At 47.2% G+C, this 23,182-nt stretch overlaps 5 protein-coding genes across 5 annotated transcripts; 2 read left to right on the top strand and 3 right to left on the bottom strand.

Annotated features, from left to right (window-relative positions):
* Nucleotides 1–15: 15 nt before the first annotated feature.
* On the bottom strand, nt 16–414 carry LOC120501874 (scale keratin-like). Its single transcript, XM_039708649.1, has one exon. It carries the CDS (start codon nt 406–408, stop codon nt 16–18), a length of 393 nt encoding a protein of 130 aa, XP_039564583.1. The 5' UTR covers nt 409–414.
* Nucleotides 415–4,543: 4,129 nt separating this feature from the next.
* LOC120501899 (scale keratin-like) lies at nt 4,544–5,041 on the bottom strand. The gene has a single exon (XM_039708678.1). It carries the CDS (start codon nt 5,039–5,041, stop codon nt 4,544–4,546), a length of 498 nt encoding a protein of 165 aa, XP_039564612.1.
* Nucleotides 5,042–10,406: 5,365 nt separating this feature from the next.
* Nucleotides 10,407–10,877, bottom strand: LOC120501869 (scale keratin-like). The gene has a single exon (XM_039708642.1). It carries the CDS (start codon nt 10,875–10,877, stop codon nt 10,407–10,409), a length of 471 nt encoding a protein of 156 aa, XP_039564576.1.
* A 3,846-nt stretch (nt 10,878–14,723) lies between these two features.
* On the top strand, nt 14,724–15,194 carry LOC120501868 (scale keratin-like). Its single transcript, XM_039708641.1, has one exon. The coding sequence runs from the start codon at nt 14,724–14,726 to the stop codon at nt 15,192–15,194; it is 471 nt and encodes a 156-aa protein (XP_039564575.1).
* A 4,412-nt stretch (nt 15,195–19,606) lies between these two features.
* LOC120501870 (scale keratin-like) lies at nt 19,607–19,978 on the top strand. The gene has a single exon (XM_039708643.1). The coding sequence runs from the start codon at nt 19,610–19,612 to the stop codon at nt 19,976–19,978; it is 369 nt and encodes a 122-aa protein (XP_039564577.1). The 5' UTR covers nt 19,607–19,609.
* The last annotated feature ends 3,204 nt before the right edge of the window (nt 19,979–23,182 follow it).

Genomic DNA, 23,182 nt, shown 5'->3' with positions numbered 1-23,182 from the left:
CTGTTGGTGGTGGCTCTAGCAGGGCCCGCAGGGGTTCCAGAGCTTCTTGCTGTAGCGGGGCAGGACGCAAGGGCTGCAGGCGGGAGCAGCGTAGGCTCTGCCAAAGGTGCAGAGGCCCCCCGAGGCCTGGGTGGCGCCGGCGCCGTAGAGGCCGCCCAGCCCCAGGGAGCCGCCAAAGGCCGGTGCTCCGGAGGAGCCCACCACGGCCTGCTGGGGGAAGGAGCTGAGGATGGGGCCGGGGAAGGTGACCACCACGGGTGGTGGCTGGATGAAGGCAGAGGAGTCGGGGCACTGGCGGGCGCACAGCTCGTTGCAGCTCTCAGCGATGGGCTGGGGCACAGCCACGCTGGTTCTGGGGGGGCACAGGTCCGTGCTGGTTTTCGGGGGGCACAGGTCGTAGCAGGACATCTTGGTGTGGGATCCGAGGGTGCTCTGCAAGAGAGGGCAGCCATGGTAGGAGAGCAGCCCAGGACAGCTCCCGAGCCACAGGGGCCAGGGCTGGAGCAGGGAGCCGTGGGCAGAAGTGCTCGCACACTTACCCTTGTTCTGGAGGAGGAGAAGGTGGCCAGGGCAGTGCTTGGTCCAGTCTGGCCCAGGCAGGGCTTTTATAGCAGCCCCGGCATTGCTCAGCTCGTGCTGGGCCAATCTGCACAGGAGACACTCCCTGATGCTGACACCAGGGCTGTGCAGCCCCTGCCCCTCCCTGAGTCAGCATCCCCCAGGTGCCAGCCCAGCACATCCCGCTGTCCAAGAACTCTTGTCCTTCCTGCCAAGTCAGGTACTTGATAGCCCAGATGGCACCCTGGAATGGGCTCCAGAAACACCTTTAATGTCCCGAAGTGATGGAACAAACCTGGAATCAGCCAGGACTGATGGACATCTCAGTCCTTGCCCCATGTTTTTCAGGAAGGATATGAGGGGTGTTTGAGGCCTGTTTGGAAGTACTCCATGGGCACTTATGGCAGGTAGATGAGGTCTGGTTCTAGTGGGCTGTCCTGTGATGCACACATCCCCTCCATCATGAAGGCTCCTACCACTCCTGACCTACATGTTCCAGCCCCTGACAGGAATTCCTGGAGCCCATTCCTGTGTGCCATCCCAGCTATCAAGTATCTGACACGGCAGGAATGACAAGATCACTTGGACAGCGGGATGTGCTCGGGTGGCACCTGGGGGATGCTGACTCAGGGAGGGGCAGGGGCTGCACAGCCCTGGTGTCAGCAGCATCAGGGAGTGTCCCCTGTGCAGATTGGCCAGGCTGGAGCTGAGCAATGCCCAGCTTGCTATAAAAGCCCTGCCTGGGCCAGACTGGACCAAGCACTGCCCTGGCCACCTTCTCCTCCTCCAGAACAAGGGTAAGTGTGCGAGCAATTCTGCTCACGGCTCCCTGCTCCAGCCCCAGCCCCTTTGGCTCGGTACTGCCGTGGGCTGCTCTCCTGCCATGGCTGCCCTCTTTTGCGGTGCACCCTCGGATCCCACACAAAGATGTCCTACTACGACCTGTGCCCCCCGAAAACCAGCGCATCTCAGCCTTTCCTGCCCTTCTTGGTACAATAAAGTTTTCCCTGCATTGAATTCCTGTCCCCTGTGTATTTTTCTGGAATTCTGTTCCCTCCTCAGCTCTTGTGTAGATTCTTATCCCTCCATGTTTTGTCTGGGCGTATGATACGATTTTTACCCCTCTGATAGGTCACCTAATCTCCGCTTTTTTTGTATCGCTTCATGCTCTACCCTTTGGTTTACTCAGGATTAATTCCATTATTTTTTTCCTGGATATGCTTTGCCTGTCAGACAGGCAGGAACATGTTTGCAATGAAAGGGAAATTGGGTGTGCTCTTTTCCTTGGTTTTACAGCTTCTGATTATGTTTCCATGACTCGGGTATTTTATGTTTTCAGTGTATTCTCTCCAGAGCATACAAAGTGCACAGGGACCTCTGTCCCAGTGAGGTGTCTGCACACTCACTGTCATAGCAGGAGCTGATGTCCCCAGACTTTGTGTGTACATAATCCCAATGTGCCCTTTGTTTGTCCCTCCTTGGAGTCACCATCTCGAGCTGTTAATCTGTTTTTGCACTGTGATTAAATTATTTTAAGCATCCAGGGTCTGAGACTCTGCTTGGAAAACCAGGGGTCGAGGCAGTGAGAAATCCTTGTGTGACTGTGACTGTGAGGGCTGTGGGGACTCAAGCAGAGGTCACTGGAACCAGTGGTGGCTCAGATGGTTCAACTGCAGGTGACCTTCAGTGCTCTGGGCTGGTTGACAATGTGGAGATCAGTCCTGGGTTGGACCCAATGATGTTGGAGGTGTTTTCCTGGTTCCTGGCATGCTGAGGTGGCTCCTGGAAGGTGGGACAGGAAGGTTTCCTTGCCATTGCACCACCTCCTTTCCCCGCAATCAGCAGGAACCCAGCTCTGCCCTGTCCCATGATGGTCACTCCTTTACTGCTGCTCCCAGCAGTTCAGCTACCTCGTTTTTCCAGTCTGAAACTCTGATTTCCTCGGCTCAGTGCCACTCAGCTTTCTGTTATCAGGGCTCCCAAAAGGTGTGCCAATGCCAGGAACGTAAATGAATAATTAGAGGTTTTTCGGGATGGATCCTTGAATAACGAATAAAGTGAACTCCCTCCACCCCATAACTCTCATGTAGACACTGAGAGAAAGGTCAGCCCTTTGTTGGATTTTGCAATCAGACATGAGCTCACTCTGAGCAGGCATCCAGCCCAAATTAAAGCTGTGTAATCACTGTTCCCTTCATGTTAATGGCTCTCTTCAGGGGTGTTATCTTGGGCTGAGCACTTGTCTGACACAACACCTCATTAGGCTGGTACCTGCCTGGCACTGCCTGGCTGAGAAGTGAAATTTGGCAGTCGCAGCTCAGGTGTTTGGCTGGGCTCATGATTTACACCCAAGCACTTCTTGGAGGCTGCGGGTGGAAGCAAATATCAGAAGAGAAACGGAGGGAAAAGCATCGCATCGTCCTTTTGTAAAGTTGTTCCAGGAGGTGCCCTGGATGAGAGGAAAGGAGACAGGGGGGATGAAACAGGGAGAGAGACAAGAACCTGCCAGGGGAGAGCTTTTGGAAATGCAGCAGGGGATGTTCAGGTTGGACATAGGAATTTCCTCCTGGAAAGGGCAGTCAGGCCTTGGAAGGGGCTCAGGAAGGTTTGGAATTCCCATCCCTTGAGATATCCAAGGATTCCTGGATGTTGGGCTAGGTGACCAGGTGGGGATCTGCCACAGCTTGGATGATCTCAAAGGTCTTTTCCAACGTAAACAATTCTGTGGGGTTTTTGTCAAAATATTCTCAAATAAGTGTTGGTTTACCCATAAAAATTAAGTCTTCTTTTGTGAAAAGGTACCATTGGCTTAAATTCACAGGTACCATGGACTAATTTTCATTTCAATTCATTACTTATGGCCATCTGACAGATCAAGTTCAATACAAGGAAGAATATTGAAATCACCTGTGAAAAATAAGATTTGCTGTTCCTTGACACTGATCAAGATAATTTCTTTCAAGAGTCCCAGTGAAGGAAGAGGTAAATCCTCTCTAATGCATCAGTTCATGTTCTTTTTACCTCACCTGCTGACAGGTTTAGCCAAACCTTCCCTGAGGCAACATTATCATGGCAGTGATTAGTGAAAAAAGAGAAGGTAGTGCCTCATCTTTGCTCATCAGATACCTATCTCAAAAATTGTTTCCCTTTGTTCACCTTCCTCCTATCATTCCTTTTCAGAACGTGCTTTGGCAGAACTTCAGGCAGTATTTTTTAGCTTTGTCTTTGAAGGCAGCTGGATGATTTCTAATACATAGCCTGGAAGATGTAAAAATAAAATAAATTCCAGCACTAAATTAACGACTTAAAAAAATAACCATGGAATATCCTGGGTTGGAAGGGCCATACAGGGATTGAGTCCAACTCCTGGCCCTGCCCAGGCGCCCCAGGAATCCCACCCTGTGCCTGAGAGCGTTGTCCTTGAGCTCTGGCAGACTTGGAGATGTGACAGTTCCCTGTTCCAGCACTGAACTGGATGGAAATAATTGGAATAACTACTGGAAGTCTGAGAGCTGGAATAATTAGTGTAAGGCAAGAGAGGACTCTCAGCTGCAGGTCTGACCAAAAGCATCTCAGCCTGGTTCTGATGGGGACGAATCCCACTCTGGGGCTTAAAAGGAAAAACAAAGGCAGGTGTTGTATGCAGGATTTTTTTATTGCAAGGGCAGGGAAGGCTCCACGGGATGAGGACATGGGAGGCAAAGACAAGCAGGTTGCTCCTCACTAGAGCTGCTCCCTCAGCCTTGTGGCAGGAGGCAGCAGTTTCGGGGAGAAGCCAGTGGATGGTGGAAACTCACATTTGGCCAGTGGAAGGGGCGGGAAAGAGGAGACAGAACAAAGGGAGGAGGAAACAAAAAGGAGAATTTCTAGAGGGCTTCTGACTCCACGGTCTGAAGTGAAGTTCTGATGCTCTGCCTCTTCCTCAGGAGCTCAGGTGAGGATCCACTGGTGTCGTTTGCCAAGTTGAGGGATTTTTCCCTCGGGTTTAGCAGGGGCCGCAGCTGCCGCGGCGGTAGCGGCCATAGCGGGAGTAGGAGCTGCAGGAGCCAAAGGATCTGCCAGAGCCAAACAGGCCCCGGTACCCCAGGGAGGAGCCCCCACAGGACCCCAGACCCCCAAAGCCCAGGGAGGAGCCCCCATAGCCCCACAGACCCCCATAGCCACCAAGGCCAAATCCCCCATAGCCCCCAGAGCCAAATCCCCCATAGCCCAGGGAGGCCCCGGAGGCTGCAAGGACGGGTGCTCCAGCAGATCCCACCACGGAATCCTGGGGGAAGGAGCTGAGGATGGGGCCGGGGAAGGTGACCACCACGGCGGGAGGCTGGATCACGGTGGTGGAGTCAGGGCACTGGCGGACGCACGGCTCGTTCCCGCTGCCGGCCAGGGGCTGGGGACGGAGGGCACCGCAGGCAGAGCCACCGAAGAGGCCGGAGCCACCAATGAGGCCAGAGCCACCGATGGAGCACAGGTCGTAGCAGGACATCTTGCAGGGGTGGAGGTTGATCTGCAAGAGTTGATTGGAGCAAGTACAAGATGTTATTTACCAACAGAAAATGGCTCTGGAGCTGGCTGCTTTTCCTGAGACAGGAGAGCTTTGAAGCACTGGAATTTCGCCACATCTCTTAAAGATGAAAATTTTATAAGAACAATTATTTGTTCTTAAATTATAAGAACAAAAATGATTTGCTGGGGCACTTTGGTGAGTCAGGGGATCAACAAGGAGTAGGACTCTGCTCCAGAAGTTGAGCGTGTTGTTATTCAGGATTTCATGACTCTGGCTCCTCATTCCCACTGATCTCCTTTGTGCTGATCCCTGTCTAAACAGGGATTATAACTCATTGTCTGTTCAGATTTGCTCAGTAGCTTCTTGGATGAGACCATTATAAGGGAATTGCAAAGATAATTGTCCCAAATTTCCAAACATTGAATAAGGGCTTTGAGATCCCTACAATGAGCTTAACATCCCAGCATTTTGATTTTGGGCTATGAAGTCTTTTGAAAAATTCTCACACCAAATCACTTGCTCTCATTAACTTGGAAAAACCCAGTGCTTCATGTTTCAGCTCCTTAAGATCCCTCCAGGATCCATTTTAATCTTAAATAAATCTAATACAGATCTTTTTAAACAGTTCTCAGTTCTTCTCTGTGTCCTACTCCAAGTCAGTCTCTTGGGATGTTCATGCCCATTTATCTCAAATTAAAAGCATTTCAGCTGATTTGTAATAGAACAAACTGGATCTAACAACAGGTTTGCCTCTAAACTCAACATTTCCCTGTAAACCAGGAAGATTTAAACTTTCCTAATAATTTCCAGTCACCCATTTAACCAAACAGAGAATGAGAAAAAACATTGAACCTTTCACATTATGGATACAACTGGTGAAGGCAACCCAACATCCAACAGAATTTTCTGATAAGAAACTTTCAGTTTGGTTTGGAACAGAACGACAGCCTTGAAAGCAGAGAGCAGCCTTCCATAAGGTTTTTGCAAGGTTTATCTCTCCACCTAGAATTTTGCCTACGAGTTCCCAATGGAAGAACGCACCCTGGATGAATTGTACAGCAAAGAGAGATTCCAAAAGTAGCAAAGAGCAATTCCAGAAGCAGCAAAGAGCAGCTCCAGACTTACCAAGTCGTTGAGAAGAATGAGTGAAGGGAAGATGTTTGGGAGAACCCCAAGTGGAGACAGCTTTTATACAGTTCAGACTTGCCTGAGGGCTCGGAGGAGCTCATTAGTTGACACAGAACATTTTTTTGTATTGATTGCTCCTCAAAGTGATGAAATTGTTACTCTTTGTGTTTATTCTTGATTTCAAATGTCGCTTTACGTCACACGAAGTCCTTTGATCTGGAACGCTGATGGGTGAAATTGGTGCATCTTTCATCCTAAAACATGATTCACGAATTAGTGTCAGTTTTCTGGGGTGACACCATGTGCTGAGCTGTTTGCACACACATATTTTTGTCCTGTCTTATAAGACAATTATGCTCAGACATTTACAGAAATTATAAAACCCTTAGAATGGTTTGGGGACACAAATATCCAGAAAAGTCTTATGTTTTTTTCTGACCTTTAAGTCACAGTTTAAACCTGAGTTTAGTTCTGAAGGGAGAGATATTTATGATTTTAAAGGTTAGAATGGAATGGTCAAAATAATCAGAATGTACCTTGAATTAATAATCAAATTTATGTTTTATTGAGATGGTTCCATCTCTGGAAGTGTCCAAGGCCAGTTTGGATCAACCTGAGACAGTCGAAGATGTCCCTGTCCATGGCAGGCATTGGAACATGAGGGTCTTTGAGGTCCCTGCCAATTTTAAACCATTCCATGATTCTATATAGAAGAAATCTCAAATTTAGCTGTAGTGGAAATAAAACGCCCTTGTGTTTAGAGAGGACCTTGCACCTAATCCCATCCTTGTTGGCATCTTTCAGCACAGAGCAATTACGAAGTGGGAATCTGCTGGGAAGAGCAAATGTTGGATTTGCTGAGGTTTCTGTCTCTGTTTACACCATCGTCCTACTCTATCATTATCATTGTTATCATAATCACCCACATGGTTATCTTCACACCATGTATTATTTATAAATTATGAGCTTTTTCAAATCTGGAGATACATATGGGGAGTTCCTGAGCCATCATCGTGGGAAAAAAAAAAAAAGTCAATGTTTTACAAGAACATTCCAAGGGATTTTCAAGCACCTCCTGAACACCCGTGACTGACTTGTTCGTACTGTGTCAGAGTTATATAAAATCTTTGCCTGCATGTAAACACCCCACAATTACAAGAGATTATCTCATTAAAATGCGTAAATTGAAGCCACTTGGGTTTTTCCCATAATCAGCTCTTGGTTTATAACATTGACCTTCCTGTCTTTGTCCTTAAGAATAAAATATATTTTTTCTTCTTTTATTTAATACACAGAATGTTGTGTCTCTAACATGTAAAAATAGGAGGGAAAACATGAGAAAGGAAAGGAAAGATTGATGAAACAACTCAGAACACTCAATTTCCAGGTGAAATATTTTACCGTTTCCAGGGACTGAAAGAAAAACAAGTGGAGAGTTTAAAAAGGAACATGGGGAGAGACTTCTTCTAAGGGATGAATTGGCAGGAAAAGAGGGAGTGGATTAAAACTGACAGGGAAGAGGTTTAGATGGGATATTGGGCAGGAATTGTTCCCTGTGAGGGTAGGGAGGCCCTGGCACAGGATATTCCATGGATTGCCCATCCCTGGAAGCTGTCCAAGGCCAGGATGGACAAGGCATGGAGCACCCTGGTCTATGGAAGGTGTCCCTGGATGATCTTTAAGGTCTTTTTCAACCCAAACCATTCCATGATAGCATTTTATGGTATAAAGTCCATTCAAAGATGTTCCTGTTTGTTGTGTTTGTCTTGCCTTGAGTAGGTAGAGAAATGCTGAGCCTGCAGAACCAATGTTTTTCCCTTTGTTATTTGTCTCCAGTCCTCATTTGAGTTCCTAAAAGAAACTCCATTGGCTCTGTGTCTCCTGTTAATCTCACCCAAGGACCTTTACCTGGGCAAACCCAGGAGTGTCCTTCAGTCATCCTAATTATGAAGCACTCATAAATAATTCAAGTCAGCTTTATTTCCTCCCCTAACGCTAATGAAAGCAATGGGATCATAAAAAACAATTCCCCACATAAAGCCTGGAGACAATAGAGGTCTGGGGTGGAATGTGCAGCTCACGCTATGTGTGGGTTTGAAGTGCACCAGCAATAAGCAAAAACAATTTCAGCACTTTGGGGAATTATGTGTCCTGCAATTTGGGGTTGGGACCTAATTATGAACTGGCGCATCAGGTGGCCAGTGCCCTGTGGGCAAGCAGGGAGCTCTATAAAAGGTGTCTGCACCAGGTCCTTCCATCCACTTCTCTCACCTGTTCTGCCTTCGTGAACCAGGTAAGACACTTTTGTCTCAAACTTCGGCCCCTGCTAAACCCGAGGGAAAAATCCCATTTGAGGTCTCATCAACAGATGAAATGTGATGGTTTCACAGCCAAAGAGCGTGGAACCTCTGCTGCTTCATCCCAAACCCATGGATTTGTAGCTGTTCAGCCCCTTTTGGATTTCTCCTCTTTCAGCTTCTGCCTTAAAGCTTCTCCTGCCCCATTTTTGTGTTGCCTGGGGTAAATATGGAACAAAGGGGCTCAAAATGGGTCCTGCTTGTTCACATCAACATCTGGGATTTGGAAGAGAACCCGAATCATTCACATGTGAATGTGCCTCTGGCTGGAGAAGAGTTTCGTGCTTCTTGGAGACTTTGCAAATTCATTGCTTTGCTTGTTGTCATTAAAAGTTTATTGCACCAAAGTTGCCATGTTCTGGTGTTCTTTTCTCCTCTTTTCACCATTGTTATTTGCCTTTGGAGAAGCCTCATCTGTGCAGGTGTCAGTGACAGCCTAAAATATCCTCTAATCATGGAATGTTTGGGTTGGGAGGGATCTTAAAGCTCATTTCATTCCACCCCCTGCCACAGGCAGGGACACCTCCTACCGGCCCAGGTGGCTCAGAGCTTCATCCAGTCTGTCCCTAAACCATGGAGAGGAATGTCCTGCCCAAAAAACCAGGGAAGAATACATTTCCATATAAATTTCTTCCAGGTAAATCTTTCATCTCTTTGACCTTCGTGTTCTGACTCAATTTCCTCAGTCAAACATTTAAACTCTGTCTTCAGGAACAACCTCAGCAAAAAGTTAAATCAATTTCCTGTCAAATCTTTAAATAAAGTTTTCTGGGCCACAGATTGGAACTTTGAAATCTGAAATCTTTCTGAATAATAATGAAATGTGACGTTGGACAGCTTTTAACAGAAAAAACAGCTCCTTCAAGGATTTATTCACACCAGCAAGAAAAGCTGGAGCAGAGAGAACCTGGGAAAATGGTTCTTGGAAAAATTAAAAGGCAGAAAATGCCTTAACCTGTGAGCATATCCACCCTTCCTCTTGCTCTGGTGAGATTCCACCTTCCAGGATCTACAGGGAAGCTGGAGAGGGAACTGGAGTGACAGGAAAAGGGAGAATGGATTCAGACTGACAGAAGGCAAATTTAAGGTGGATATTGGGAAGAAATCTTTCTCTGTGAGGGTGAATAGGGCCTGGTACAGGTTATCCTGGGAATTTCTGGTTGCCCCATCCCTGGAAGTGTCCAATGCCAGGCTGGAGCCACCTGGTCCAGCAGGATGTGTCTCTGGCCATGGTAGGGGATGGAAGGAGAAGACCTTTGGGGTCTTTTCAATCCAACCCATTCCATGAGTCCATGAGTCTGTAATGTTATTATTGTGCCCCAGGACAGCTGGGTGGGAAGATTCCTACTCCCAAATTCTGGACCAAGGAGCAGTGGCTGACTTCACTCCCAGCTAAGACATTCCAGGTGGTTTTGAAGTCTGAACCTTAGCCTATTGTAAGGATCTATATTTTCCCCCAGCCTGTACAGAGAGAAGTGTTGCCAACCCACAGCCAGAGAAACCAAAACTAAAACTTCATTTGTTTTTTGCAGAACAGAATCACTTTAATGAGAAAAAAGCATTCACAGAAAAACATTGCAGAGTATGAAGAATAACAGATAACAGGCAACTCCTTCCATGGTTGCTCTTCTCCAGTTGGACAGTGAAGTTACATTTTAGAAGAAAATAAATTACATATTACACACACAGAGACAGAAAAAAAAGCCCAGAAGACAACAAGTAGAAGGTGAACGAATCAAGGAGTTGTGTGCTTCCATCTCCACCGTGTGGGGTGACTATGGTCACAGCACTTCCTCTGGGGCCAGGATTGCATCTCTCCGTTGTCGGTGATTCCTTACTCCGGGATGTTTCCGCAGGGTTTAGCAGGAGCCCCAGAAGCCGCGGCCGTAGCGGCCGTACCAGGAGTAGGGGCTGCAATAGCCAGAGCCAAAGGCTCTGCCAGAGCCATACAGGCCCCGGTACCCACCACAGGAGCCCAGACCCCCATAGCCCCACAGGCCCCCGTAGCCCAGGGATCCATAACCCCCATATCCATAGAGACCCCCATAGCCCAGGGATCCGTAGCCCCCATAGCCCAGGGACCCGTAGCCCCCATAGCCCAGGGAGGCCCCGGAGGCTGCAAGGACGGGTGCTCCAGCAGATCCCACCACGGAATCCTGGGGGAAGGAGCTGAGGATGGGGCCGGGGAAGGTGACCACCACGGCGGGAGGCTGGATCACGGTGGTGGAGTCAGGGCACTGGCGGACGCACGGCTCGTTCCCGCTGTCAGCCAGGGGCTGGGGACGGAGGACGCCGCAGGCAGCGGAGGGGTACAGGTCATAGCAGGACATCTTGTAGGGATTGGAGGTCAACACAGGCTAAAAAAGAAGGCAAGGAGTTCAAAATTCGGAAATCTAAATTAAAATTACGAGTGTTCCAAGCACTTTGCAATCTCAGTGCTCTCTTTTTCTCAAAAAGTGTTTTTTTCAAAAATTCTCTAAAGGGTGCCTGCACACAAGAGCAAGTGGGAAATGTTCTAAAATCCTTGTCCTGCGTAACATCCTTCAAAGAACTGTGACTGATTTCTCCACATTAAACTGAAAACCGGGAGCAAAAGCAGCAAGAGCAAAGCGACTTTGTCCAAGGTCATTGGATGAGTCATTAGGAAAACTCAGATTTGGGTTCAGCAGGTTTGCATGAGATGGAGCTTATAGAGAACTTAATTACAGTAGCTTCATCTTCCCACTCATCCCAATTTTGCTGAGAGCCAAGGGAACAACAGATTACAGGATTGTGAGCACCTGGCTTTCCCAGAAAAGCATTTGACAAGACAATAAACAACAAATCTCCAAGGACGTTCTGTAAATCCTTGACAGAGTTCTGAGGAGGAACTTGAAAGCAAGAAGGTGAAGGAGAGCTGAAGATTTGTGGTAGCAGGACACAAATGGCTTTATCATGTGTGAACGGCTGCAGGGGTGACACCCTTGTCAAACCTTGAACATTTTGTGCAAAGGTTGAGATGGGTTAAATGTATCAAAATGAGGATCAGAGAATCACAGGCTTCCTCAAGCTGGAAGTGACTCAAAAGGCTCAAGTCCAACTCCCTACTCGTTGCAGGGTTATTTAGAGCTAAACCAGAGAACCTTGGAATTGCCTGGTTTGGAAGAGACTCTTAAGATCATCCAGTCCCACCCACTCCATGGACAGGGACACCTCCAGCTATCCCACGTTGCTCCAAGCCCCATCCCAACTGACTTTGGACACTTCCAGGGATGGAGAATCCATGGAATATCCAGTGCCAGGGCCTCCCCACCTTCACAGGGAAATATTTCTTCCCAATATCCACCCTAAATTTCCCCTCTTTCAGTCTGACCCCATACCCTATATCTTATCCCTGTGGGAAGTCCCTCTCCAGCTTCCCTGGAACTCCTGCATATCCACACAACCTCCGTTCCTCCAGGCTGAACATTCCCAGCTCTCCCAGCCTGTCTCCATAGGGGAGGGGATCCAGTCACCTTAGTTGACTCAGAGCACTGTCCAGTTGCTCCAAGGTTTGGAGTTCCTGGCACCAAGAACTCCACAGGACTCCACAGGAACTCCACACTTATCTGCCACCCCAGAGACAGAAAAGTTCTTGATCTTTCCCAAGTCCAGATTCACCCAACAGAAAGGATGTTGGACGTCAACTGGAGTTGAAACCAACAATAAAAAATACACCGAGAGCAACGGAGCAGATTCAGACTTACCCAAGTCTCCAAGAAGTCAAGGGAAGCGTTTGGAGGAGCAAGGAGACAGAGGAGCTTTTATATCAGCTGGAGGCACCAGATCAGCATCTCTTGCCCGCCCCAATTTCAAACTCATGCAACCATCAGGATGATGAAATTGTTGGGTTCATTATTGGCGTTTATGAGGCCTTTCAAATTTGTTTGTAATAATGATCTAAACATCACCTGAGATTATAGAGAATTCTTTCATCTTGTGACGAACTGGGGGGGAGATTAACATGCAGCATTATTCCTGTCACTTCCTTGGAATTACATCAGGAATCACCAAGCCAGCTCCTCTTGGTATTAACTGAATACCTGGAGAGTAGCTCATGGGTTCATCAGAATCACAAATTCTACTGGAATTTAATCCTGAGCAGGAAAAACAGTGAAATCCTAAATTTTGGCCACTTCCACAGAGTGCCGTGGAGGAGACAGAGAGGACCCTTTGTTTTCCTGAGGCTTGTTTGGGTTTGGGAGATAAACAAGGAATGAATTCACAAAGTTAACAAAAGCCACAAAGGGATTGGAGGTCCTGAAGAGATGTTTCCCAGGTGTCGAGGGTCTGATGTTTTCTGGACAAAGGTGGCACTGAGAACATTGAACGGACCTGAGGAAATGTGGGATTTTTTAGGAAAAAATGGATACTCTGGTGCAAAAGTCAAAATGTGACGCAAGTACTTTGAGTTATTGCCTTGGGCTCTTAGGAGCCTTGGGTTCATGAGCTCCTGTGATACACAAGTCATAAATCCCAAAAAGGGCTGAGCTGGAAGTTTCTGGGGTGAGGGAACAATGAGGAATTTGGAATGTGTGACACAAAGGCTCCTTCTTGCCTCGTTTACAGGTGGGCCATTTTAATGTTGCAGACTCCACGCCATAGGTGATCCCTAAATGGTGAGGTGGGGTTCTCAGCCTTTGGGGGACAGGGGCTTTTGGACAATAATCTTTTCAAGCTTCCAGGAGCAAGTCCATGCAAATCCTGTAGATGATCCATTAGATTAAAGGCATGGAGCTGGATTTAGGTTCCTCACAATTATGGAATGACATCACATTCAAACACCTCAGTCAAGATATTTATGGTATCTTGGTAACCCTTGGTATCATCAGTTCAAGGCCAAATACTGGGGGCTCGTGACCCTTCAGGTCTTTTCCCAATGAAAAAATAATTTGAAATAAAAAATTCAGAATAAAACCTGGAAATTCATGAACTGTATTTTATTCAAAAACCATTCCAGGGATGGGTCAACCACAGACTCTGGTCCCAGGGAACAAGGGATGGGAGAACAGGGAATGGCCTTGGATGAGGGTCAGTAACAGCTTGGACTTGATGGTTTGGAGGGCTTTTCCAACCCAAATAATTCCAAGATTTTGTAACAAAAACCTTTTAAGGACCACAGGATGATTTCCATGCCTTCCTTTGGGTTCCGTATTGTTCTTACATTAAGCAGAGTAATAATGATAGAAATGACCACCCAAAGTTGCTCTAAATAATTTTTTCTCCAGGTATTTTGTTTTTTAATGGAAAAAAGCTCTGCACATCAGATGACCCCATGTGAGCAGGCGGGTTTTGCCATTAATGATGGAGAAGCTCTGGAAGAGCGTTGGGATAATTCCTGCTGTAACGCCAGGGCTGTGAATGGAATGATAACAAGAATGAGGATGACTTGTCACCATTCCAGATGAAAGAGGGCTTTGTGATGAAACGCGCCTCTCACATTTCACGAGACTTCGGACCAGCAAATAAACAAAGAGTCAGCAGAACTTTGAGGACCTACGTGTCACATTCATTTGGGGTTTGCCCCAATTATGCACATCCCCAAATTGCACCTTAGATGTTCCCCAGGATCTTGGGAATGGTATAAAAGCTCTCCCAACCTGGGGCTCTTCACTTCGCCTTCCTTGCCTCATTCACCTCCGCGAGAAAGGTAAGCACCATTCTAAGGGATCTCTTCCCTTAGAATTTTCCATTAGAAAATTCCAGTCTCTTTTCTGCTGGTCTTAATCAAGGTTGGAATCATCCATAAGGATTCTGAGATTCTTAATATTTGGGTTATTTTGTGATGGTTTTATTTTTAGTTGGTGTTGGACATTCATAAGTTCAAAATGGTAAAATCATTCTTTCTTCTTAGTAGAAATCAGAAAAATTAGCAAAGCAGCTTCCAAAACCTTGCAGAAGGTTTGTTCCGCCAATAAGAATTTTCTATGGGTTTTCTGTGGTGGGAATGAAGTACAAGAAATTAGGAATGAAACCCAAGGAGAGACAACAGCTGAGAGAGGAGGGATTTACAAAAACACTGATGAGAAGGAAGGACAACCAAGACTTGACACATAACAATTATTTTCATCCACACATCCAACTGTCAAATCTTTTAACCATTGAATTTCTGCCTTTTTCTCACTCCTCAGTGTCCGCTGACCTCCAATCTCTACAAAATGTCCTGCTACGACCTGTACCCCTCCGCTGCCTGCGGTGCCCTCCGTCCCCAGCCCCTGGCCGGCAGCGGGAACGAGCCGTGCGTCCGCCAGTGCCCTGACTCCACCACCGTGATCCAGCCTCCCGCCGTGGTGGTCACCTTCCCCGGCCCCATCCTCAGCTCCTTCCCCCAGGATTCCGTGGTGGGATCTGCTGGAGCACCCGTCCTTGCAGCCTCCGGGGCCTCCCTGGGCTATGGGGGCTACGGGTCCCTGGGCTATGGGGGCTACGGATCCCTGGGCTATGGGGGTCTCTATGGATATGGGGGTTATGGATCCCTGGGCTACGGGGGCCTGTGGGGCTATGGGGGTCTGGGCTCCTGTGGTGGGTACCGGGGCCTGTATGGCTCTGGCAGAGCCTTTGGCTCTGGCTATTGCAGCCCCTACTCCTGGTACGGCCGCTACGGCCGCGGCTTCTGGGGCTCCTGCTAAACCCTGCGGAAAACCCTCTGGATGATGTAGAACGGCAAAGCAAAATGCAGATGTTTCTTCCTTTTAAATTCTTTCCTGAAACCTCCATGAGTTCAATTCCTTGTTATCTTCTTTATCACCCCTGTGGCTGCATGCAGTGACAGACTGAAGTGTCTTTCAAGCTCTGCCTGCATTTACAATCCTGATGTTGCCATGTTGTTTGTGTTCTTTTCATTCTCATTAAAACTGTTGCATCACTGAAAATCCTTGTGTTGGGCTTTTGTGTCCTCACCCACCCTGAGTTTGCCAACCTCGCTGGATAAAGCTCCCTGCTCTGCATGAGGCTGCAAAAACATTGAGCAAATCCTGCCCAGAGGGGAAAGTCTCCATGGAGAGCCTTCCATGGGGCTGTTTTACCCGTGAATTTACAATTCCAGTAAATCTACATTTACGGAATTACAACATGGTCATAGCATGGTGGCCAAAGATGGGCAGAAATTTCCTCTACATGTTGAGCAGAGACAACTTCTTTAAATCCACAACAAGGACCTCATGAGTGGTCATGGAATCACAGAATTGGGTTGGAAGAGCATTGAAGATTGTCAAGACCATGGGTTTAATTTATTTATATATTAAGTAGAAATAGAATTTGTGTCCATATTTTATAAGTAGCCTAAAACCCAACAAAAACACTGCACCATAAATGTCATTATCTTCTTGTGTCATCAGCAAACCACAAAGCCACCTCCTGACTCAGGCAGATCCTTATCTCACTAGGAGTTTTCCTTATCTGATTCAGCTGCTAAAAGATCTCAGGGTACACATTTTCCTGCAGCAAAAAGATTTGTTGAAAATCACCACATTTAGAGAACTTCTGACCAGAAAACTGAAGAGAAAACATGAATTAAAAAAGGCAAAAGCTGCTGCAAAATTGAATGACTCCCAGCAAAACTCAGAGCTTCCCCAGTGGTATCCAAATGACAGGCAGAGAGGATGTTCTATGTCCTGTGAGGACCTGAAAACCAGTCAGAAAATCTGTCTACCTCCTGTCAGGACCTGAAAAATCAATCAAAAAATCTCTACCTCCTGCCAGGACCTGATAAACCCGTCAGAAACTCTGCCTGCCTCCTGACAGGACCTGAAAAATCAGTCAGAAACCTGTGGTGGTGAAGAGAAGGGTAAGAAAAGCTCAGGTTACAAAAGGAGCCCTTAAGCAGGGTTTAAGCCAGGTTCTAACGGAGATCCCTGGCGGTGCTTCCTGAGGGAAGGGACAAAGGATCTGCGTGATGACACTGGATGGTGGCTGAGCCACCACCCTCGGGTCAGGGCAATCCTTGAGTTGGTCATCGGGAAATGTGATGGTCATCAGGTGACCCAAGCCTGGCCATCACCCAGGAGAACCTTCTCTGGGACAAGGGGAAAAGCTTGGAAATCTCATGGAAATAGGAAAATCTGTCCAGTGTCCAGTTCTGGGTCCCTCATGGCAAGGGGACGTTGAGGGGCTGGAGAATGTCCAGGGAAGGGAACGGGTCTGGAGCAGCTGGAAAAGGGAATGGAGAATCCTGAGGGAGCTGAGGGGGACTCAGCCTGGAGAAAAGGGGGATCCAGGAGGAATTTGGGATCTGATCCCAGAAAACAGGGAGAGGACAAGAGGGAACACCCTCAAGCTGTGCCAGGGTTGGAAATTTGGGAACATTCCTCCTGCAAAGGCCTTGGAAGGGGCTGTCTGGGGAGGGTTGGAGTGGCCATCCCTGGCAGTGTCCGAGGCATTCCTGAACATTGGTCTGGATGACCAGGTGAGGGTGGTCCCAGCTGGACTCAGTGACCTTGGAGCTCTTTTCCAACTTAGATAACTCTGGGATTCTGTGAAACTGCAGGCAGTGTCGAGGAGGGGCTTTTGGTAGGTCCTCTGAGCTGCTGGAGAAGGCAAGGCTCCCATTAGCGCGTTTATCACGCCTGGTCACCTCACGGGTGACGAAAGGGTTTTGCTCAATGTTTCTGTTTATGAGTTGATTCAAATTCTGACGCTGCATGAAACGCAAATTACAACCCAAAGATTTCTTTCATCTCAGCACTTTAATTGGCTGAGGTTCACGCCTGGTAACGTTCCATGAAATGCACTCAGAATGACAGCTCAGATTCTGCTGCTTCATTTATTCACCTCTCATTAGCTGGCATAATGATGCTGGCTCAGGTGTTAATCATCATTTTCATCTGCTTGAAGGTGCAAGATTTTTTCCTTTCTTATTTGCGCATGGTAGATAAAAAATTGATGAAAACCTCGGTGCCTTCCTTGTGGAATCAGCAATTTTTATGTCTTGTTGGAATTTGGATTTGGACAAAACCATTCAGAACTTTTCCGAGGAAATTGCAGATATTTTTTACACCGTTCAGATCCGTGTTTTGTCTCACAGATGTTCAGGCTACAGAGAAAATGTGAGTTAAAACATCAGCACTGAAGAAGAAACTCACCCAAATAAATGAAAACTTAAATTAGATAAGAAAATCCACTGAAGTGAGAAGCCATGAGCTGGTGGAGGGAACAGGAAGAGTTCACTTGGACAATTTCTTTAAAATGTTTTATTTTTAATAATAATTTTAAGTCTAATTTTAATTATGTTTCAAAATACTGGGATGTTAGAACAAAACCACACATTTATATTGCAATAATCACACCGAATTTCATGCATAAACAATTAAGGAGGGTTTGAGAAGTGCTTGAAAACACACCCAAAAATATTTGGACACCTTTTGGGAGAAATTATTCCTGTAATCCCCTGGGGACATCCCGAAGAAGCTCCCAACTTCAGTGTAACTTTGGTAGGAATGTGTTTATTTAATAACTCATCCACAGCAAATGAGGGGTTTTGAAGTGGGATGTTCATCTAGTTCATCTAGTGATGTTCATCTGTGAAAAAACCACTGATATCCCTCCAGAAAAAAACCCAACAAACTTTGATTTAAGCCCTATTTTAGGTACTAAAATATTGTGTTTTCTGCATTGAGGAAAATCGGGAATTTCCCAATCCCAGCGGGCAAACCCACAATTCCCACAACTACCTGAGGTTTGTGGCTGTGGGTGCAAAACCCATCAGGAGGCTCCTTGCACCTCTCCAAGCATTCCATTGCAAAATCTGGGAGCAGAAGTGACGAGAGCCGAAATCCGGAGCCCTTAAACCCAAACTTGTGCACGGCAGCAGGTTCTGACTCCGATTAAAATCATTAATGATGCTAATGAAGGAAGGGCTTAGCAAATGGGATTTAATTCCCGCTGGGAGGGATGGAGCTGCTCCATCAGGATCCGAGATGAAAGGGAGCCGGCAGCTGGAATGTGCCGACCTTGCGGGGCAGAGATTCAGGGTGGTTTTGCAAAGCCGGGAGAGTTTCGTCACTTTGGGGAGTGATTTGGGCTCGTCCGAGGTGGCGACTCCCGGGTTCGGCGTGTTCAGCCCCGGGGCATCCCAGGGTTGGTATAAAAGCAGCAGCTCTGCGGAGCTTTTCCATCATTCTCCTGCTTTTCTCCTCTCCATCAGGTAAGTCCAATCATTCCTCTCCCAGCTCCATAATGCCTTTGCTTTTTGACTTTTCATTCCAGTTGCTGTTCGCAACTATTATATTAATTTTCAGGGCTTTATTTTTCCCTTGTTCTTCTTTTTATTCTTTAAATTTTCATTTTTGCAGTATCCTGACAAGTATTCTACTGCAAGGGTTTAAGAGCCAAATCCACATGACGCATTTTTTATTTAGGAATTTTTTTTTCCTGTTATTCATATTTGGCCATTTCTGGACTGACAGCAGAATGAAAATTCAGGATGACACAAGCTTTAAAATGCTGAATTCCCCTGCATTTCAGTCCGTGGCTGAATCAGGGAAATTTGTCTGTGTCCTGAGCTATCCAGCTGAAGAAAGAGTTTATTTTAATTCCAGTCATTTTTATATATAAAAATATAAAAATATTGCATTATTTAGTTATTTTCACCACAGCAAAAATGAAGGAAAGTACTCATGCTCTGACCCAGTGAATAAAATAATAGTTTTACTGGGAAAAAACATTAAACCAAAGGCTTTTAGGCCCAGATATCCAGGTGGAAAAATGGTTTAGATCCATATTTTTATCTGATGAAGGAATTGTGCTCTTTCCATCCTATCCCATCTCCATCCCACCCCATCTCCATCCCACTCCCCTTCCATCTCCATCTCCATCCCATCCCATCCCATCCCACCCCATCCCATCCCATCCCACCCCATCCCACCCCATCCCATCCCATCCCACCTCTCCCAACCCCAAACCTGCTCCTATCTCACCCCAATTTTTCCCCTGGGGAAATCTTCCCACATTTCCCAGCTCCCCCAAACCTCCACCTGCCCCTTCCGTAGATCCTCGGTTTTCAGCAGCTCCTTCTCTCCATTCCAGGAACCTCCACCCCTGCCGGGAAATGTCCTGCTACGACCTCTGCCCCACCACTGGCAGCATCTCCTGCCCGCAGCCCGTGGCCAACAGCTGCAACGAGCCGTGTGTCCGGCAGTGTCCGGACTCCACCGCCCTCATCCAGCCGCCCCCGGTGGTGGTCACCTTCCCCGGCCCCATCCTCAGCTCCTTCCCGCAGCAGGCCGTGGTGGGATCTGCTGGAGCCCCGGCCTTTGGTGGCTCCCTGGGTTTTGGGAGTCTCTACAGCTCCGGGGCTTTCCCGGGATATGGCGCCCGCTCTGGATACGGGATCTCGGCTCTGGCCAACGGCTCCTGCGGCCCCTCGGTGTCACGCCGCTTCAGCCGCCTCTTCCGCGGCTCCTGCGGGCCCTGCTGAGAGCACCAGACCCTCCAGGAAATCCTGGGAATGCCCAAATCCATGGCCACGAGCATGAGGGGTCGGTGTTTCCGCAGCCCCCTTTGCATTCCTGATCTTTCTCCTATTTCTTGTTCGGCATCTCCTCGTTGTTTGCTCTCGCTGCCTGTTCCGGCATTCCCTATTTATTGGACTGATGTAGGACAGCCCATTCCTGATTTATTGGACCAGCATGGGACAGCCCATTCCCTGTTCTGGCACTCTCAGTTTATTTAATAAGTGTGGAACAGCACATTCGCTGTTCCAGCATTCCCGATTTATTGGACCGGTGTGGGACAGCCCATTCCCTATGGATTTCACCCACAATGATCAATATCCTCGGACAACAGCCAGGAGGAGCCGGCTGAGGACATCTCAGAGCAGGACTTTGGTTGGACTTTCCCCAAAATTGTTTGGGAATGGATTTTCCCCAAAACTGTCCAGGAATGGATTTTCCGCATTCTGTGATCTCTGTCTTTGCAAAGGTGCATTTCTTGCTCATTAAAAATTCATTGCATCACACAGCAGCCTCCTGGTTTCCATTTTCCCCCATTTTCCCCCTTTTCCCCCTTTTCCCCCCTTCTTTCCCTTTGCCACCTGATCTGCCCACAGGCAGGTCCGAGCTGCTCCCTGAGGAGGAGCACAGCCTGAGTTTACTTGGTTTTCCAAATGTTTCTGGAATAAAACTCATCAGGAGCAGCTTTCCATCCTTTGAAGGTTAAAAAAAGAATAAAAAATTAACAGAATTCCAGAGTCATTCAGGTTGGAAAAGGCCATGGGAAAGACTGACAGGACATGGGGAATTTATCAGGTAGAATGATTCTGGGTTTTCTTTTTTTATTTAACAAGGAATTATGGAATCAGGGAATGGTTTGGATTGGGAAGGAACACCAAAGGTCATCCAGTCCAACCGTTCTGGTTTTCTCTCATTAGATCAGGTTGCTCAAAGGCCCCTGAACACTGCGAAAATCAAAGATTCCAGACATTCTTATTAAATTGTTTGGGTTTCAAATAAAAAAAATTAAAAAAAAAAAAAAAAGGAGGGAACGAGCTAAAAATGAAGATTTTCTTCAGTGTGTCTGAGGGAGAATCTAATTTAAAACACCTGAAAAAATGGAAGTGCAGCTCCTACAATTGCAAAATGATAAAAATGGCAAATCCTCCCTTTGCCAATCCCACAGGAATCTGGCCCTGGCAGGATGCTGGAATCCAGCAGGGCACATCCCTGGGTCTTTGTGCCTGCAGGGAAATTACCAGCCTGGAGCACCTACAAACACATTAAATAAAGACTTTGCCAGCCTGGAGCACCTAAAAATCCATTAAATAAAGATATTGCCAGCCCGGAGCACCTAAAAACCATTAAATAAACATTTAAGCCATTACATAAAGTCTGGAAATCAAACACGAGAAGTTTAATTGGCATCGGGATCTGCCGTTTGCAACGCCTTTAATGAGTCAGCTGCTGATTGCATCTCAATTAACAGCCCTTCCCTTGTCCTAGGACTGAGCACGGGGTAAGACAAGGGTGTAGTGACCTCTGGGGTTCAGAGCAGAGTTTTTCTCATCCTCGGAGTTTTCTCCCTGCTCCCAAGAATTCTTTGTTTGGGTGGCAGGTGCTTCAGTTTCTGCCATCGGAATTTTTCTGAACTTCTTCAAATTGTGCCCGAGAACTTCAGGAAATGTCACAGACACATCCCAGTGTTGCAGTGGCCAGAAAATGATGATTTTTGTATCAAACTGGCTCCATAATCAGGAGTCACAGGACCAGAGGCTGCTCCAAAATAGAGATAGAAAAAGGAGGAGAAAACCCCTTAAACTTTGAGACATTTTTGTATCTTTTGCCTGTGTTTCTTTTCCTTCCCAGCCCAGAGAGAATTAAGTAATTAAAGGTTAAAGAATTGATCTTTGGGGTATCATAGAACTGGATGACAGCCCGGGAGTCCCCACAGGAGGTGACACAGGGCTGGTTCCAGGTGTCGGCGCAGGGCTGGGGGCAGGAGATCCCACAGGGGGCCAGGCAGCGGGAGCTGGAGCTCTGTCTGTAGAAAGACATCTTCTGGGATTGGGGATGGGTCTGGAACCACAAAGCTGAGGCAGCAAGAAGGTCAGAGACCGATTTAGTGGAGGTTGGGCTGGGAAGAGAAAGAACAAACAGCAAAAAGGTCACAAAGAGGCTCAAAATGTGGGGTTTTCCATATTCTCATGTCCTTGTCTCCTATGCCTCCCAACTCTTAATTATGGAGACAATTTGACACAAAAATACCCACCAAAATTAACAGTAGATCCCAAATTAACAGTAACCTCCAAAATTAACAATAAATACCAAAATAAGAGTAAATAGCAAAATTAACAGTAACCCCCAAAATGAACAGTAACTCCAAAATTAACAGTAAACCCCAAAATTACCAGTAAACCCCAATCCCTGCCCTGGCCCTGCTGGCCCCACAATTCTGGATCCAAGCAAAGCTCAGTTCAGATCCCGACAGTTCTAGGAACAATTCCAGGTTCGGACTTACCCCTGTGGAGCTCGGAGCGAGTCGGGAGGGTTTGCTGGAGCAGCCCAGAGACAAGAGGGTTTTTATACCTTTTCTTGGGCAATCAGCTGGAGCTGAAACATCCATGGCTGATGAATGATCCAAGAAAAATTCCCTCCACCTCTCACTGGCCCAGATAAAGTGATTATTTTGCTCAGCAATTATTACTGTTGTTGTTACATCCATGGCATTACTCAGGCACCGTAATGATTTATTTTTTTTAATTTTCATTGTTGCTTTTTCCTACTTCTGGTATTGCTTCATGATTGCTCAGAGCTTGATCCATCAGCACGAGGTGCTGACATAGCAGAGATTCCACCCTGCTTTTTCCGAGGAAAAGGGAATTGTGCAATTTCTGCCATTATTGACCCACAGTGACTCTGGCTTGAGACATGTTCATCCACAGGCGCCTTCCTACGGAATTCGGGAATGGGAAGAGCTCCTTCCCATCCTCCTGGTCAAGGAACACTCCCAGCTTCATGAAATGTTCAGGGGGAGTTCAGGGATCCGCGATCAGGAGAAATCCACGTCCACTTTTAAGGGAATCTGTGGGATCAGCACTGCTGAGGGAGGAGGATTCATGGATTGGGGTGAGCCAGGTCAGGGAGGGGATCTGTGCATCACACCTGGAAAACCTGGGAATGTCCAGGTG

This window comes from Passer montanus, unplaced genomic scaffold, assembly GCF_014805655.1.
Source record: "Passer montanus isolate IOZ18808 unplaced genomic scaffold, ASM1480565v1 scaffold209, whole genome shotgun sequence".
Classification (NCBI taxonomy): domain Eukaryota; kingdom Metazoa; phylum Chordata; class Aves; order Passeriformes; family Passeridae; genus Passer; species Passer montanus.
This window is presented reverse-complemented; position numbering and strand designations above follow the sequence as displayed.